This window comes from Aulostomus chinensis, chromosome 7 (assembly GCF_037954235.1).
Source record: "Aulostomus chinensis isolate RoL2024-O1b breed Wild chromosome 7, RoL_Achi_v1.0, whole genome shotgun sequence".
Taxonomy (NCBI): Eukaryota; Metazoa; Chordata; class Actinopteri; order Syngnathiformes; family Aulostomidae; genus Aulostomus; species Aulostomus chinensis.
The window spans coordinates 12,267,758-12,285,808 of NC_141326.1; the positions used below are offsets into that span (position 1 = coordinate 12,267,758).

The 18,051-nt window shown below is 42.5% G+C and overlaps 1 protein-coding gene across 3 annotated transcripts in view; it reads left to right on the forward strand.

Moving 5' to 3' along the window:
• cmip (c-Maf inducing protein) overlaps positions 1 to 18,051 on the forward strand; it is a 41,499-nt gene that overhangs the window by 19,010 nt on the left and 4,438 nt on the right. For all 3 annotated transcript variants that reach the window (XM_086208468.1, XM_086208470.1, XM_086208469.1), the window contains exons 2-20: positions 749 to 874; positions 4,047 to 4,097; positions 4,525 to 4,686; positions 5,744 to 5,785; positions 6,184 to 6,246; positions 6,363 to 6,443; positions 6,988 to 7,091; positions 7,282 to 7,386; positions 8,129 to 8,581; positions 10,212 to 10,277; positions 12,825 to 12,851; positions 12,937 to 12,985; positions 13,073 to 13,180; positions 13,264 to 13,380; positions 13,800 to 13,940; positions 16,207 to 16,254; positions 16,348 to 16,494; positions 16,610 to 16,715; positions 17,183 to 17,253. In XM_086208468.1, coding sequence (XP_086064594.1) covers positions 749 to 874; positions 4,047 to 4,097; positions 4,525 to 4,686; positions 5,744 to 5,785; positions 6,184 to 6,246; positions 6,363 to 6,443; positions 6,988 to 7,091; positions 7,282 to 7,386; positions 8,129 to 8,581; positions 10,212 to 10,277; positions 12,825 to 12,851; positions 12,937 to 12,985; positions 13,073 to 13,180; positions 13,264 to 13,380; positions 13,800 to 13,940; positions 16,207 to 16,254; positions 16,348 to 16,494; positions 16,610 to 16,715; positions 17,183 to 17,253 — 2,067 coding nt within the window. The remainder of the gene's footprint in view (positions 1 to 748; positions 875 to 4,046; positions 4,098 to 4,524; positions 4,687 to 5,743; positions 5,786 to 6,183; positions 6,247 to 6,362; positions 6,444 to 6,987; positions 7,092 to 7,281; positions 7,387 to 8,128; positions 8,582 to 10,211; positions 10,278 to 12,824; positions 12,852 to 12,936; positions 12,986 to 13,072; positions 13,181 to 13,263; positions 13,381 to 13,799; positions 13,941 to 16,206; positions 16,255 to 16,347; positions 16,495 to 16,609; positions 16,716 to 17,182; positions 17,254 to 18,051) is intronic.

An 18,051-nucleotide genomic window follows, 5' to 3' on the forward strand; every position in this document is an offset into this window, starting at 1 on the left:
TACTAAGTCATGCAGTGACGCTAATGTCTGGGAAATCTACTGATGATTCATTTACTGCCATTTCTGCATTTCTTACAGACACATATCCTATTATAGATCCACTGTGGTATTCAACTTTTTAAACTTCTCCTGGGGGTTCAGAAGATATACAAGCTGAGTTTCCTTGTGGCTTTTTCTCGGCCTCTTTATTTTTATCTGTTTAGATTTTTTTCTTCCCCTCCCCTTCTCTCTCAAGACTCTTCTGTTCCTGAGTCCGGAAACTTGTGGTAATTTGTCAGCATTTCTGTAATCATTTAGAAACTAGCAAACAGGTTGTGGCCTGTTACTCAGTTGAATCCACATCAACTCTCACACAATGGTGAGAAGAGTGTGTGCACGTGCGTGTGTGTGTGTGTGTGTGTGTGTTTGCTCAAAGCTACACAAACATTGAATTTCTAGACGATGTTTGTGTATTTGTGTGATTAATGGTTTGGCTAAATTGATTTTCCAGTTCCCAGTGTTTCAGTGAAACACGAATCAAACATCAAATGTCATCACAGCTGATAAAGCCGCCTCTCTGGACTGTATAGCCGTGTATCGTGTGTTTACTCAGGGCAGGTTAGCTCAGGATATGCCTTTTTCCAGATGACTGCCAGTAAAAATAAATGCTGTTTTTCTCCTCCGGCTGTGTTTAAATATGCAGCATGTACTGTAAATGTTGTAAATGTGACACACTCATATTCCCTTGTGTTTTCTCTCACACTTCCAGCCCACGGGTTACATGGAGACGTCATTGTCTTACAGCTCCATAGAGGACCTGCAGCTCCTCTCATGGGACAATGCGCCAAAGTACTGTGTCCAGCTCAGTTTCCCCGGTGGCACCGTCCTGCTGCAGGTAATGCACATGTGAAGTCAGCCTCCCTCAAAACACAAAAAAAGAAATATTTATTTTACCCTTTTAATCTTGAATTCAGATGAACATCCTGGTAGACATTTGGACGTACAGGTGGGCGACGTAGAATTCATCAAACGTCAATATTTTGGATGTGAAATAAAGATGGAAATATTAAAATGTCCATACCAATTTGCCTGTAAGTTACACCAGCTTACAGTGTTGGGAGCCATGCAAAGACACACACACATGCACACATACACAGATTACAAATAATTTTAAAAAATGAAACTTAATCCTCTCCGTTTTGAAGTTACACTCTGGTGTGATGCAGCCGTTGCTGGCATTTCTGTTCGTCCCTTTTAAATAAAATCACGACGTGAATAAACAATTACAGCACTTACTAAACGATATTGATTGAGTCAGCTAAAAATTGTTTGTAGATAGGAATTTGATTCAGAAATCAAAACGCAAATACTTGAAAGATTTGTAACGGAACCCCTGAATAAAGACATGGAAATGTTTTAAAACTACGTTTTTCTCCGTGAAGTTGCAAATGATGTTTAGATCATAAAGCGATGGCAGCGGGTATGAGAACAAATCACATCATTTATAATTGTATGGCACCACATAGAAGAGCACGAGTGAAATAAGTGGATACAAACATAAAGATGTTACCGACGACTATTTGTTTTGCCGAGTGTAAAGGAGAGGAGTCGAATTGGCTGACTGTTGATTCAGTGTCATTAACAGAAACATGGCGCCGTCGTGTATGTTTAGGCTTCGTTGATGTCAGACTGCTGGGGTCCCGTTGTGTCCTGGGTGGATCAGCAGCGGGACAAAGGACACATACACACATACGCCATCCCTGAAACAAGCCCGGTAGTTTTAATGCAGGGACAGACGCTGTCTACCGTCAAGTATTCTTGTCCAAACCCACTTATATAAATAGATTAAAGGTCTGGGGACAAAGCAGCCTGATAACTGACCAGATAACTAGTCGGTCACTGGCCTTTGATTAATGATTAGACTGAGAACTTTGTTGCTGTATTTTTACACGTGTAGATTTCTGGTGTTTTCGCTTGAGAATCATTTATCAGATGTCATTTCATACGGCTGCGTAGATTGTACTGTTTCAGAATCTCCTCCTCCGTGTGCCCATGCGTGTAATTCAGGGTTGGGATGATGTTCCCTTCTGATTACCTACAATTGTCCCCACCACTAATTGGATATCAATTGCATCTTCATTTAAATTAAATATAATTTCCAGCAGCTCTGCGAAGGGCAACTCCCTCATGCTCTCCCACTAGATGAAAACTAGATAGAATTATTGGTCTTCCCACCTCCTTCAGATGCCTGCTGGATGAATCAGAGGCAGCGTCAGAGATGAAGATAATCCAGTTAGTCGTGTCATTTTTGCCTTTATGACCATGTACATTATGCTAGCTGCCGCAATCAAATTAAACACTGAAGTACTCATGTCGTGTCAGCTAAATATGTCAATGATAAAAGTACTACTGATGCAATATGGTCCAATTTGGAGTTAAATATGAGTGTCACACAGACTTCTCCCTTTATGCAGGAATGAACTTAAAACTGAAATGAATCAGTCTCATCAAAGCGTTACTGATTATTCACCTGTAAAATAATTTTCTGAAAATATTATTTTATTTACGTCACCATTCCCATTAACAAATATGAGGCTACTAAGGGGATTTCCGGAGTTGTTTGCATGGAGCTGCAGTATCACTTCAAGCAAACCGCGATGCCAATTTTAATGGTTTGTAAAAACAAAACAAAAACAACAAAAAAAAAAAAACATAAAAAAAAGGTTTAAATTCCACCACAGAAGCACAGAAATAAATCTGGGCTATCTCAGTGAAAACAGCACATACTGTTCCGAACACACTGTTCCTTTTAACCCATCTACTGTATAACATGCACCATTTCATCCTCTGAATACACAGCACATCTAGACTGGTCCGACCTCAGAAGTAATAAGTGCAAACACGCAGGAAATGAAGTGGAAGAATGGCAACATTATTTCTGCTCGTCTTAAACTTCCCTACATTCATCATTCCACTTTGCAATGCAGCTTATCGGTGCTGCAAAAAAAAAAAAAAAAAAACTGTGTGAATTAAATTAAAAGAAAACAACTTCAGTCATGGGTTCAATCTTCTCCTCCGTCCTGTTTATGATGCATGTCTCAGATATAAATACGACGTGTGTTGACAGTTTCACGACTGTCCGATTCCAGTTAATTCAGTCCAGCACCAGGATGTGCCTTTAAAGAGGCGCACCCTGGTGCTGGTACTCTACAGAAAACTTCTGCTACTCATCACCACCGTTTCAGTACATTTTTCTTTAAAAATATCGATAAAGACGCAAGAATTCGAATTCCTCTCATTATTGGGATTTGTATCGCTATAGCAATTAAATACATTACTTTATTTTGTAAGTTACATTTGTTCCCTTTGGTATCATTAGGTTTTTCTTTTATGCCATTTTGACCTATCATCACCTTCATGAAGGCTGGATTGCAGAGAAACGCTGGAGCTGCCGTTGTTGTCGGTGTGGTGGCGAGCAGCTTCCTCACTGAAAAAACACCTGGAGGAAAAATGAAAGATGACAAACAATCAAGTTGAAGCCAGGATATAAAATCAAAAATTTCAAATTTCTCCTGGAGATCAATAAAGTAGCTTTCTAGCTGTCTAGCTATCTATCAAAAGACCGAGTGACTTGAAAGACACAATGGAGCTGCAGAGCAAGTCAGAATTGACTGAGTCATTGGGTTTTTCCTTAAGTCTGAATTGTTGCTTGTGTTGTACGTCGCTTTGGACAAACGCGTCTGTTATTATTAATATAATTATAATTAATATTAATTTACTGATATTCCACTGTTGGCAGCCGCTGATGTCAAGGCTAGAACACAAATCTGTCTTGACAACTGACAATTCTTGGTTTATAAACTGTACTTAGAAGAACAATACAACAATCTGTCACAAAAATGGCGTGGTTCATGTTCAACACAGATGCTTAGATGCTGGTTTAATACCAGAGATCTTATTAAACAGATCCCGTGTGCGTGCGTGTGTGTGTGTGTGTGTGTGTGTGTGTGTGTGTGTGTGTGTGTGTGTGTGTGTGTGTGTGTGTGTGTGTGTGTTTCATGCCACAGGCGGCAAACAGCTACTTAAGGGACCAGTGGTTTCACTCCCTGCAGTGGAAGGTAAGGTTACAATTTAACAATTAATTGATTTATTTCATTAGTCCATTAATACCCACCCACCCCTCTTCACTCCACACACGACCTGAAGCCTGAAGATCGAGACATTCTTTTTTTTAACCTCTAAAAATACCAGGATTAGTTTGTTATTGTATCCATCAGTCTTCTAGCTCTTTACCTGTGTGTGTATCAGACCTTGATGTCAGTAAAGTTGTACCAGGAAGTAAACTTGTTGTAGTTCAGAGTAGCTACCAGTAGTAGTGGACCGATGTCACATTTGTACAACTTGACACAATCAAAGCATGTAAATATTACTCAGCTCTGTCAGCGATGTTGTCACGTTGGTGTCTGAACGAATGCAGGTCGCGGCTACAGAAGATTATTTTTGTAAGAAATAGCACAAAGGTTTTGTGCTTTGTGTTTCCTGTAGAAAAAGATATACAAGTACCGTAAGGTCTTGAACAACCCTAGTCGCTGGGACGTGGTGCTGAAGGAGATCAGAGCGCTGGTGGACATGGCGTTAACGTCGCCGCTACAGGACGAGTCCATCCACCAGGCTCCCCTGCATATCATCTCCACCCTGCTGGCCGAGGTAGCAACCAACACCCTCATCTGAACCTCAAGATTTTCACTGATCACATGAACAAGAAACCATAAATGCCTTCATGCACTCAGCCACTGACAAGGAGTTGACACTATGGAGTCCGTTAGTGCAGAAAATTTCAAAAAACCCTCAAAGAAGTAAGTGAAAAAAACTGTGTCAGATATAAAAAAAAAAAAGTTAAAACAAAAGTTCATTTGAAATCACTAAAAATAATTTAAACAATTTTTAGTTTACTATTTACATTTTTAGGAAATAAATATTAATATTTATGTATATGTATTTATAGACATTTGCACAAGTTTTTTTGTTGTTTATTTGCTTGTGCAGATAAAACAAAACAAGCAAGTCAATACTTCCCCAGACCATGAGTGTTTATAGTGAATGTCAAGAGAAAAAAAAAATGCAAATTTAAGATCCTTTTAAAGTTAATTGTTTTATTACTTGAGATATTTTTTGACCTTTGCGCCGGTGAGGTAACGTGATCACAAGCGCGTGTTGAAAGAAGAACGTTTTGGTTTCGCCATCATCATCATCATGATAAGATCTGTAGTCAATATAACGGTTGATGTTACAAAGAAATAATCTGAAAAATCTTCTTATCAAGAAGAAAATGTTTGTGACGTGCTATTTTCTGTATTCTTGGCAGAGGTGTGCACAGCCTGAGAGGTTCTATTTTACGATTAATTTCTCCAGAGGGAGGTTCTCAAGCCAGTAGCAGTTTCTCTTCCCCTCCATGCGGGGATTTTGATTGCGCTCTCTTGTGTTTCCGTTGCCTTTTCTTACTAATGCCCCTTGACTCTTGTCGTCATTCTGGGATTGGAGGCAGAATATTCCATGGAGGTTGTTAAGGAAGTTTTGGCTCTGTGTCTGTATGTTGATGTATTATATTATTACACAACAGGAACCTCCCTGACTCCAAATAACCCCAAACTAAAAACAAAAAAAAACTTGAAAAGTAATCCCATTTGATTACAGTCTCACTGGCACGCACAATCACCGTAATCCATTTAGTTCTTCAGTAAACTCCTGCTTTTCTTCCTTGCAGAACTCTAATCTCAGCACTCAGGATCATGAGAACATCATCGTGGTGAGTATGAAGGTCACTGTAAATTGATATTCCACGTCTGGTTGAAGTTAATGAATAACAAGCAGGAGTCTGGCTCCTCGTTGTTTTGGTAGAATAATATTATAGATTCCCTCCGTGCATGTGTTACACTTGTGTGTTTGTGTCCGTTTTTCGTCGTCAATGCCCATATGGCAGTACCTGGACACAAACACACCAGCTCGATGCTGAGAGAGCTTGTGATGTTTGTACAGCTCACCTGTGGGCTGCTTTTACAAGGTTCCCGCACCTAACACGGCAGATTTATACTGCCGGCTCCCAGCCAGGGTAAATAAGAGATAGGATATGGAAAATTGTTGTATTTATCTGCCTGTGTGTGTGTGTGTGTGTGTGTGTGTGTGTGTGTGTGTATACGTGTACAGGCCATAGCTCCTCTTCTGGAAAACAACCACCCACCACCTGACCTGTGTGAGTTCTTCTGTAAGGTGAGATGATGCAACTGTAACTTTTTTGGGAAATGTAATGCTGAACATTCAGTTTCTGTGGTGAAGACGTCACGTCTGAAAAAAAACAAAAAAAAACGACACTGTGTCTGTTGCAGCACTGTCGGGAGCGGCCGCGTTCAATGGTTGTTATTGAAGTGTTCACTCCTGTGGTCCAGAGAATCCTCAAACACAACATGGTGAGAAATGATCTGATATTCAGGGAGGGAATCAGGTTCCAGTATGGAGCGGCTTGGTTTCTCCGTCAGTGATTCTTACAGGTAGTTACTTTCCCTCAGGCTAGTTGAAGAGGACGTGCTTCCAATGGGGAGGTAAATCTCATCAAATCCCTAGAACCTGAGATCAGAACCGCAATCTTCAGAGTTTTTAGTTATAGAATATAATAATAAATTCAAAAAATAGTCCCCAAAATATATAAATATAACAGAATAAATACATGAGTATAAAATCTGTCGTCAACTCCGGTTTGTCAACCTGTGGCAGTCATTAGTTTGGCTGAATTAGACATTTCCCTGCTGTTAGTTCTCATCTTTGATATTCTCATAGTTATTTCATGCTCTGAGTTAATGTGAAACAATAAAGTGACATGAACAGGATAAAATGCTGAGCAAGAGCATGCTTGGTCACTGGAGTTGTAGTGTCATTCAAGCTAAACTGAAACAGCTACTTCAAAACGCGTGAATCCTGTTTTGAACACAGTCTTGTGTTTTGTGTGCTTGGCAGGATTTTGGGAAATGCCCCCGACTGCGTCTCTTCACTCAGGAGTACATCCTGGCTCTCAATGAGCTGAACGCAGGGATGGAAGTCGTCAAGAAGTTTGTTCACAGGTGGGAAACTCGCACGCGTCATCAGCTCCTACTAAACCAAGGCCCTGTAGTTTTACGCACAGAGAACTTTTGTATGTATGACGGTGATTTTTCACGTTTCCTCCTGTACTTCAAAGCGATGACGATGTTGACCGAGTGGAACTACGCAAACAAGTATCGTGTCATCTAACCTGCTCCATTTGTGTTGCAGCATGCATGGTCCTACGGGCCAGTGCCCGCACCCACGCGTCCTGCCAAACCTGGTGGCAGTGTGTCTCGCCGCCATCTACTCCTGTTATGAAGAGTTCATCAACAGGTGAGTCACACTTCTCATCTCCTCCACAGACCACGGGGGAGTTTTTAGACTCTCAGCTCGCCTCGTTACCTACAGATCTGATGTGGTCAAGTGTTTACACGATGTTCAATGCTACAAATATTTGCGTTCTAATGGATTCTGGATTATTTCCTCAATTAATGACAAGGAATAGATTAAATAGATTAAAAAGTGATTACCTCCCTTAAAATAAAATCACACTTTTTTTAATATTAACTGACATTTTTTGTTGTTTTCCATAACCTCAGATTAGACAAAAAAATATGACTCGTGTATTCAGAAGAAACCTTTAAACAAGGAAGGGAAATTGGCTAAAAAAAAAAAAAAGTGTTTACGTCCCGAAGATGAACTCATAGCGTGTTTCTAAGGGATGTCGCGTCTTTGATATTTATAGTTGTTTGTTTCTGATGTGTCGACTGTGCATGGACAGCGTAAGCTAACGTTAATCACCCCAGAGAGAAACACTTCTTCACAAATTTTTCCAAAACTCCAGCACACAAAGGAACCATCACTCTGGCACCCATCTCTCAGGGCTCTAATTACGTCATTTCCCTCTGTATTTCTCCTCTCCCTCTTCCTGCAGTGTGTTTTCAGCAGGTCTGTATGTGTGTATTTACCCGTGAACACAACTGTTGGGCTCAATACTTGATGTCTCTGCATTTCTTCAGGGGATCGTGTCTAGTCTAGTCACCTCTCTCTTTGTCCCCTCTGTCCCTCCCTCCAGTCGGGACAACTCCCCCAGTCTGAAGGAGATCAGAAATGGCTGCCAGCAGCAGAATGACCGGAAACCCCCGATGCCCCTCCGCCTGCTACGCCCTGAGCCTCCTACGCCACCTCCTGCCACCCTGCTCCCCCTCTCCCCTAACCCTAGCCTTCCTCAGCCGCCACCCCCAGCCCCCTCAAACTCTACACCGTCCATCCCCATCTCCTCCCCGACACCCTCCCTGCCCCTCTCCCCTCCTCCCTCTGTTGTCAACTCCAGCGAAATTCTGGTAGAGCTGGAGCGCAACAACAACTCAGCCAACGCCAGGCGAAAGGCTGGACCATCGGGGGGCGACAGCGAACCCAACCTCATCGACTGTCTGCTGGTCAGCCCGGCTGTCAACACTCTGTCCATCCAGCTACCGGCGCAGGCTGACCGCGTGCTAGGCTGCTTCGCTCTCATCCTCAAGATGCTGTGAGTTTACACCAGGGCTGTCATGGCAGATGTGTCGGAGTCAATTAACTAGGACTGCGTTTCATTTCTTGCGGTCATGTGTCACTATGAAACGGTTAGGTTGGTGGTCCATGACAGACATAAGCATAAAACCAGCAAAACTCTCCAACACCTCAAAATCCTGCAGTACAACCAGATCAGTATGTGGCAGTAGCTTGAAGCAATACTTGACCCAAAAAATGTGTTTTCAAGTACTCATTACTGCTGAATCACTTCTTTGTGACTCTGGAATACAGGAAGATCCAGCCATGTATATTTAGCTCGAAGGTAATTGCAACCCATGGTTTGTTTTAGCTTGTGCTTGTGGAATTCTGAGCGTGCAGCTGGATGAAGAAGATAAAGATCATGCCAGTCGATGCACTTCAGGGTTTGTAAACATTTTTGGACAGCTGTGCTGTTGGTAGCCATTGGCGGCTATGGGGCGCCATTAGCATTAAGCTAAATATATGTATGTTGTGTATGTTTCGGCATTCTGGATACAGAAAGAAGTGACGCAGCAGTGAAAAAAACTCTTCAGGAGATCAAGACAGTATAGTCTTTTTTTGGTGAAGTATCATTTTGATATGCACTCAAGTGAAAACTGACATGGATCCATTCATCCATTTTCTATACCGCTAATCGCCATGGTCACCGGGGGAAGTGAGGATTGAACCGGTGACCCTTCGACTGCTAGACGGCCACTCTACCTCCAAACCATGCCGCCGCCCCCCCTTGCTGACATGGATGTTTGGCCTTTTTTCATTTATTAATTTGTTGATGTTGGAGCGTTGACACTGGAGGTCCTACAGTACGTTCTCTACTGTATATTTTAGGTTCACTCCTCGAGAGTTGCATATCAGGTGGAGCTTTGTCAAATATGCCTTCAACTGTCAACTGTCTTTGAAGGGTGCACATTAGATTTACCAGCCTTGACACCAGTCCTCTCTTTTAAGGTTTACAAAAAGCACCAAGTAGTCATTTACTTGTGATATTCACACAGTCTCACCTAAATTCGAAGTGTGAACAGATGCTAGTTGGACCGAAACATGAGTCAAATTGATACACGGCTGTTTTTTTTAAACGTCCAAGCTTTTTTGTACTTAAAATAACACTCATCCCAACAACCCAGGATGTGTGCTAGTTTGTGAAGGTGACATTATGAGAGTGCGCGAGAAGAAATTGTTGTAAATGGGTTAAACAGCACGGAATGGAGCTGATTACATACTGTGAAAGTGGAGCAGCAGTTACGTGTGTGTGTGTGTGTGTGTGTGTGTGTGTGTGTGTGTGTGTGTGTGTGTGTGTGTGTGTGTGTGTGTGTGTGTGTGTGTCCGTCCTTTTGTTGGGTTGTAGGTGCTGTAACCAAACAGGATGACCTAAAAAGAGTCTGTGCATTTGTAGCCTGTGTTACTTAACACACAGTAACGCGATGCTTCTATACCTGCTGTTAAATCTTTGCTGCACGTCTGCGTCATCTGAGAGCAGCTCCTGTTTCAACCACTCCTCTGTCGTTTTGTTCTCTGCGTAACTTATCTAGGCTACACCCTCCTCCTCACATTGTCACATTGACTCCCCTTGTCTCTCTTTTCTTTTAATGACTGTCTGTGTGGGTTAGGTCGGACTATGATGACTGGAGACCTGCTTTGGCCAGCCTGCTGCAGCCCATCCCCTACCCTAAAGAGTGAGTATTCACAGTCTCTCTCTCTCTCTCTCTCTCTCTCTCTCTCACACACACACACACACACACACACACACACACACACACACACACACACACACACACACACACACAAACAAACTTGTCACACCTCAGCTCCCACTTATGAATTCAATGCAATTCTATTTTTGTTTTACACGTCTTCTCCCACACTTTCATCCAAAACTAGTCTAGTCTAACTAGTCCTGTCTCAGTTCATTTAAAGCAGGACTTTAAAGCAACTCATCCACTGGGGGTAGGTAGGTGGGCATGTGCCACTCTTGCTGTATTTTTGTCTGCCCACTTGTACCTTCTATCATTACTATATAACTACAATATTCTTACTGCAGTTCAGGGTTGAGAGCAGCAGTTACTACATTACTGTATTACACTTAGAGAAGACTGCAGGTATTGAATAAGAGCACTTCCTCCCTTGCTGGCGCTTTTAGTGAAAATAAAACAACATCTGTTTTTAATACTCATTTTTATTTCTATGTATAAAAATCACCCTGCACAGGTCACCAGTTCATCACAGGGCCAACACATATAGACAGACAACCATTCACACTCACAGCCACACCTACGTGTCCAGGGTGAACCCCGCCTCTCGCCCAAAGGCTGCTGGGATAGGCTCCAGCCCCCCCGTGACCCTTAACAGGATAAGAGGTAGAAAATGGATGGGTGGATGGATGGATGGATGGATAATTACTAATTACAAGTCATCATCAAATTACATCCATCCATCCATCCCCTTCTTCTTAGCTCAACGGGAAGGAACATCTTGAGGGAATGTCCATGATGATTTGAGGATTAATTAAAAAGATTTTAGTGGTCAAAGGTCAAGGTCACTGTAACAAGCACACTTAGCAGATATATACAACCACATGGCAATATTTCTGGTTTCTTTCTTGGATAAAAAGCTAAAGGGCTCTTCATCCTGCCCAGAGCAGATGTCAGTCACTCAGTTTCTCGCCCTCAAAAGCACTGTGCAACACTGCCATTCAGGTTCATAGTATTTGTGTTATTGGCATCAACAAATCTAAAGTCAACAACAAAGTATTTTCCTGCACTTTTAACAGTATAATGTTCAGACGCAAGGGCGTGCCACGACAAGCGGGTGCACCATGAATCTACATTGTGCTTCTGCACTGGAAACATGCCATCCTTTAATGTGTGAAGAATTTCATGAACGTAAAATGGAGCTGAAGGAAAAAGAATCAGAGTGTTGTCTACGCTGTAGCAAGACGCTAGACTTGACGCACTGTTTCAGGAGAAACCTTCAGTCTCTCATGACGCTCTATATTCAGTTTAAGAAAATGTTCCCGGATAAGATTTGCAGAGAAATACAGAATCCAGCTCACTTGATTCATGTCCAAAAACACCAACACTGCCATAACCATAATCATAGTTCTACCCAGCACCCAAACTCTTTGAGTCTCTGGGGAAGCTTACATGTTTCGAGCTGGGTCCTGCGGGGGTTTGGTTGCTGACGTGGGTGAGGCTCCTCACTTCCCCTCCCGGGGGCTCTGAACTGGGAGGATGGCTCCTCTCTTCCCAGAGATTCTTCTTTAATTTGCTCTTAACATCCCTGAGCCATATTTGAAAGTGGCTGACTGCTGCAGAGGTTCATTAGCGGTGACAGGCTGGGAGACTTGTTTCTTCTACGCTGGGACTCACCTGTTTCTCACCTGCGCCACTGTTGCCTTGTTGATGGCTGCAGGCGTCATTAGGAAAGGCAACAAGTCTCCCAATACCCTGTAGCTGAGGGTACGATGAGTCACGTCTCACACACGCGCGTGGTCAGGTTCTGCTGCACATACATGTAGCAAAAACAAATTAGATCATTGTTTGAGTTTAGATACGTGCTTTTCAAAGTTTTTGGGAAACACAACTCACATTTGCTCGAATGGGGCAGCAACACCACCGTTTATGCTAAACTAACCAGATTCTGGCTAAAACTTCATATGTACTGCACAGATACAGCGTGAGAGTGGTTCTTCTCAGTGCTCGTCATCGAGAAAGCCTACAAGTATACTTAGCAAAATGTCACCTCATCATTATAAGGAAGTTGTAAAAAGTCTTGAACGAATGCTTCAAATAACAATTCTGTATACTGACACAAAGCACAGTGCTTCTCAAGCGACACGAGTCACATTTGCTGGCTTGCACTCATACATATTGACATTTTTGTAATTTTTGATCAGTAGAAGGCATTCAGATTTGATTACTTTGAGCAGAGCTAACTGTTGCTGCTGCTGCTGTTGCTGAAACATCATTCAAGGATCATTAAAATGCCATCTGATGTAAAAAAAACAAAAAACAAACCTTTAGTGGCTCTTGTCTTGTGTGCACGTGTGGAAATTGTCATAACGGCGCTGCGAACCCTCTGAAACTTCTCTTCACTGAACCCACCGAGATAACGTAACATTTACCACAAGAAGGAACACATTGAGCTATTATATTTTTTTTTAAAATGCATGCAGTTAATATTTCATGGTACGTTTCTCCTTTGTCTTTCCCCCTTCTCTCCAGGGCCCTTGCACATGCCAAATTCACAAAGTAAGTACCTCGTAGATCATGAACTTGACCTTCACGTCGAGTCCGATTCCAGTTTGACACTCATCATGTTCCTCTATCTAAACAGGGAACTGAAATATGTTATTCAGAGGTTTGCGGAGGACCCAAGGCAGGAGGTGAGTGCACGCACACGCATTTTCCACCTTTCAGCAACTCCCAAGCTTTTAGAAATGTTTTTACAAGCAGATTTGTTTGTTTTCCAGGTCCATTCCTGCCTTCTAAGTGTGCGTTCAGGTAAAGACGGATGGTTCCAGCTCTACAGTCCAGGGGGGGTGGCTTGCGATGATGACGGAGAGCTGTTCGCCAGTATGGTGCGTGGATGGACACACGTACGCATATACGCACATCCTGTAGTTGTGGCTGCTGACCCACCTCCCCTATTCCTCTTCTCCAGGTTCATATCCTGATGGGTTCCTGCTATAAGACCAAGAAGTTCCTCCTCTCTCTGGCTGAGAACAAGCTGGGTCCCTGCATGCTGCTGGCCCTGCGTGGAAACCAGACCATGGTGGAGGTACATCCACGCTCCTCTGTTACTCCTTATAATTTACCAGTGCTTCAATAGTTTGGTTGATCTATTCTTTTCTTTACAAGCTGATTGCTGTGTGTTATTATGATTAGCAGCCGATATTGAATCTTAGCAGCAGCGGAACTAGTAACTGTCGTGAATTTCATACCACGCTTCCCTTGATTTGGAACAAAACAAGTTAAGAATGTGGTCTCATAACTGTAACAAATTGAGGACATGATATCCTGATCTACATGAGGTCACATGTTTGTGTCAAGTTAGATCCAAGGTTTCCCATAATGTACCCAACAAAATCAAACATTTCCTGGCTGGGTATATGTTTCAAACCTCACCTGAGAATTCTGATGTATCTCTATTAAAGTATGTTTCTATATGTGTGTGTGCGCGTGTGTGTGTGTGTCCAGATCTTGTGTCTGATGCTGGAGTACAACATCATTGACAACAAGGACACCCAGCTGCAGATCATCTCCACCCTGGAGAGCACCGAGGTGGGCCTCCGCATGTACGAACAGCTCTGTGACCGACAGAGAGAACTCAAAGAACTGGTGAGTTAACACCCCCCCAGACACACACACACGCACACACACACACACACACACACACACACAGTCAGTACTTTATGAGGTACACTGAGGCCTGGGGTTAACGCTGTCGGACTTGTTGGCGCCATGCAGCTCTTGTAGATTTCGTAGTTGAGAACATTGTGTTCTGTCTTGGGTCAAATGTCTGTCAGGTTCCTGCTGGCAAGAAAGTAAAGTCTCCAGGTTCTCATGACAGACAAATTGTTCACATCCCTTTGTATGAGCTGAGTTTGATTTGGGGGCTCCGTCATCTATTGAACACAGCTGCTTGAAACAGCCACACACACGCACACACACCCCTACACACACTCTGTCTCTTTTGTTATCTCTCTTACCTGTTGCTGTTTGTTTTGTTTTGTCTTGAGCAGATCTAAAGTCGAAAATTAAGATCGAGTGGCCGGGAAGCTATTTTTCTATCTTTTTTGTCTTCTTATTTGTTGGTGGGAGGATTTATTGTCACTAATATCAAAGTTAAGCTCTCAGTCTTCATATTTTAGAGGCTGATTTCAGTGTGACCCATATAACCACTTGAGGAATGACTAGGAACAAAAATGCTATTACTAAAATTTGTTTCTGATTAGTACTTGTCTTTTGACTGACAGATATATTGACAATATATCATAAAAAAATGAGTCAAAAACATATTGAGCAGATTCATTTCTGATATTGATGTTTGGCCCATGAAATATTCATTCATGATCCAATACATTTTTTGCCTCCTTCTTGCATGACAAGGGTTTATGTCAGTTTTGATTAATGTTATTAATTCTTGTTGTTTTTGTGTCATCATTTCAGTGGTTATTGCGCAATTATTTGTCCTTTTGGAGTAGAAAAAAATAAACAAAAAAGAATTGATAACAAAAATAAAATTAATTCAGTCCTCCGTATAGCTGTCTTTACCAACATTTAACTTCTGTAAACTGCTTCGAACACCTCTGTCTGGCATCTAGTTGTACTATTAATCAGAATCAAGACTTCTTGGTAGCTTCATTCTTTGTCACATAATTGAAAGTAAACTCTAGGATAAAAAAATCCCAAGATTATTGTCTGGAAATGCTGGAAAGGCAAAGCTCAGACCAGTAACAGCGACTGTCCCTCTCATCTCAGTTTGCCTGCTTCACTCACTGAGTCACAACCACTTGACTCTGTCTGACTGCAGCGGCAAGCTCTTCACTTATATGTGGAGGTGGCACTGGACGTACACTCATGCGTGAACAACTCACACACATGACACATCAAGAAATGTAACTGTGGAGCGAGGATGTACAGGGTGTATTGCACCAGAGGGTCCAGCATCCTAAAGTCAGCTGGGAAGAATTTATGCTCTGTAGTAAGATCAAGGAATGTGCCTTTATTCAGGATTTGTGTGTGTGTGTGTGTGTGTGTGTGTGTGTGTGTGTGTTATTGAAACAAGAAAAAAACAGTTTGAATTAAATGTGGAAATGAATAATCCTATTATTAATGAGTGTGTTTTTAGCATTAAATGCTGTCAGTCACTGCACAGTGGTGCAGTGGTTACAGCAAGAAGGTTCCGGGTTCGAGTCCCAGCTCCAGCTCAGGATCTTTCTGTGTGGAGTCTGCATGTTCTCCCTGTTCCTGTGTGGGTTCTCTCTGGTACTCCAGCTTCCTCCCACAGTCCAAAGACATCAAGAGGGGACGAGGCTGATTGATACTCTAAATTGACTGTAGGTGTGACTGTGAGTGTGAATGTGTTGGTCCTGAGATGAACTGGTGACCTGTCCAGGGTGAACCCCACCTCTTGCCCGTTAACGCTGGGATAGGCTCCACCCCCCCCCCCCGCGACCCTTACTAGTAAGGAATAAGCGGAAGGCAATGGATGGATGCTGTCAGTCAGTCTTTTCAGTTCAAATGCAATTCAAAGTACATTAAAGATTGAGAAACTAAACAAAAACAACTGGAAGCAAGTCAAAACAGACATAGAGACCAATGCACACTGAGCAATAAAAACAGAATTGATCAAATTTTTAAGTCTTTATCACAGTCCATTTCTTATAACCTAATTTCTTAGTTTGTAGATAAATTAATTTTGAGAAAAGTGTAAGAAACATTTGACCACTACAGATCAGGTATTTTTTTCTCCCATTTCCTGATTTCACCACAAATGCAGCGTGCTAGTTGCTGCTCAGACGCACCATCTACTGTCTGTAAAAGTTCCTGCAAGGCCTTTCAGCTCAGACGCCATCTTTCTTTTTCTTGTCTGTCTTCTCAGCAAAGGAAAGGAGGCCCCACCCGCCTGACTCTGCCCTCCAAGTCCACGGTGAGATGAAACTGATGCCTGCGCCACTCTACACTTATTTTCCTCTATAAGCCAATGCAATATTAAAGTGTATGTCTCCTCGTGACCCTTTAGGACGCAGACCTGGCTCGCCTCTTGAGTTCTGGTTCTTTTGGGAACTTAGAAAACCTGAGCCTGGCCTTCACCAATGTCACCAGTGCCTGTGCTGAGCAGCTCATCAAGCTGCCTTCACTCAAACAGCTCAACCTCTGGTCCACTCAGGTATACACACACACACACACACACACACACACACACACACACACACACACCTACATCATCTCACAAGTGCATGTGATGTGGAATGATCCAGCTGATGTGTGATGTTTCCCCTCAGTTCGGGGATGCAGGGTTGCGGTTGTTATCGGAGCATCTGGCCTGTCTGCAGGTGTTGAACCTGTGTGAGACTCCGGTCACTGATGCTGGTCTGCTGGCTCTTAGCTGTAAGTACACACACACACACACACACACACACACACACACACACACACACACACACACACACACACACACACACACATCCTTGTACTTATGTCTTTGTGAGGACTTTCATTAACGTAATGCATTCCCTAGCCCCTCACCCTAACCATCTCCACTGACTGCGTGATTCTAACCTTGACCCTAAACCTAACCAGAACCTGACCCTAACCTGGACCCTAAACCTAACCAGAACCTGATCCTAACCTCGACCCTAGAACCAAGTCTTGACCTTCAAATGGCCCTTTGAAGATGTGAGGACCGGCTAAAATGTCCTCACTTTCCAAAAATGTCCTCACTGTGTTGGTTACATACGTATTCTAGTCTTCAATATGTAGCAAGTACAAGAACACACATACACACACACACACACGTGCCCAAGTGCTTTGAGTCAACACGTTGAATGTAATGAGGAGTTTGTGTCCTGTTCCAGCCATGAAGAGCCTCTGTAGTCTGAACATGAACAGCACCAAGCTGACAGCTGACACATACGAGGACCTCAAGGTAAAACTTTTTAATGATCCTTGTTCTTGTTTTTTGTTTGTTTTTTTCCTGAATCCTTTTAACTTAATTACTTGGGTGGTCATGTGGCATTCAAGGCGTTGCCCATAATTATAGAGACATTTGAAAGGGCATTATTTCCTCTCCGGTCCAGCCCTTATAATCTTCCAGTAATTTCTCATTATAATCTCTGCAATGCTTTAATTGATCTTTTTAATGTTTATGCTGACATTTTTAGCATTTCATAGAAAACAGTCGTCTAAGATGATGATTGAATTAATCCAAAGGAACGCTTCATGTCACGGGCGCAACATTTCCTCATCACTTTCAAAAGAACAATAAAAAGACCTTGTTGTTAATTTTTCACGTGAAAGTATTGGACGTGTCAGTGGAAGTGAAGTGAAGCTGCAGCTTTCCGGAGCTTTATAGTTTGAGCTCCTTGTGCAGTTGTCCAGCTCCAGCAGAGAAAAACCCGCTGATAGCAAACAGAAACTTAGCGTCTAGCTGGGGGGAATAGCGATAGGAGCAGTTAGCAGCTAATGAGAGATAAAAGAGAGGGAACATTCCTGTGTTCACCTCTAGAATGTGTTAGAACGCAGCTCCACGTCTACTGGATGCTTGTCTTTGCCCCTTTAACAGAACTGTGTTTTCAGGGAAATCTTATTTTCCCATCATTCAAGCTCCACTTTATATAGTTTTTAGGCAGTTGAAATAAAATCCGTTTGGAATTGGGGCTTCTTAACCAGTCAATCCATCTTTGCCTACATCGGTGACAAGCTCACACATCGAAATAAAACACAA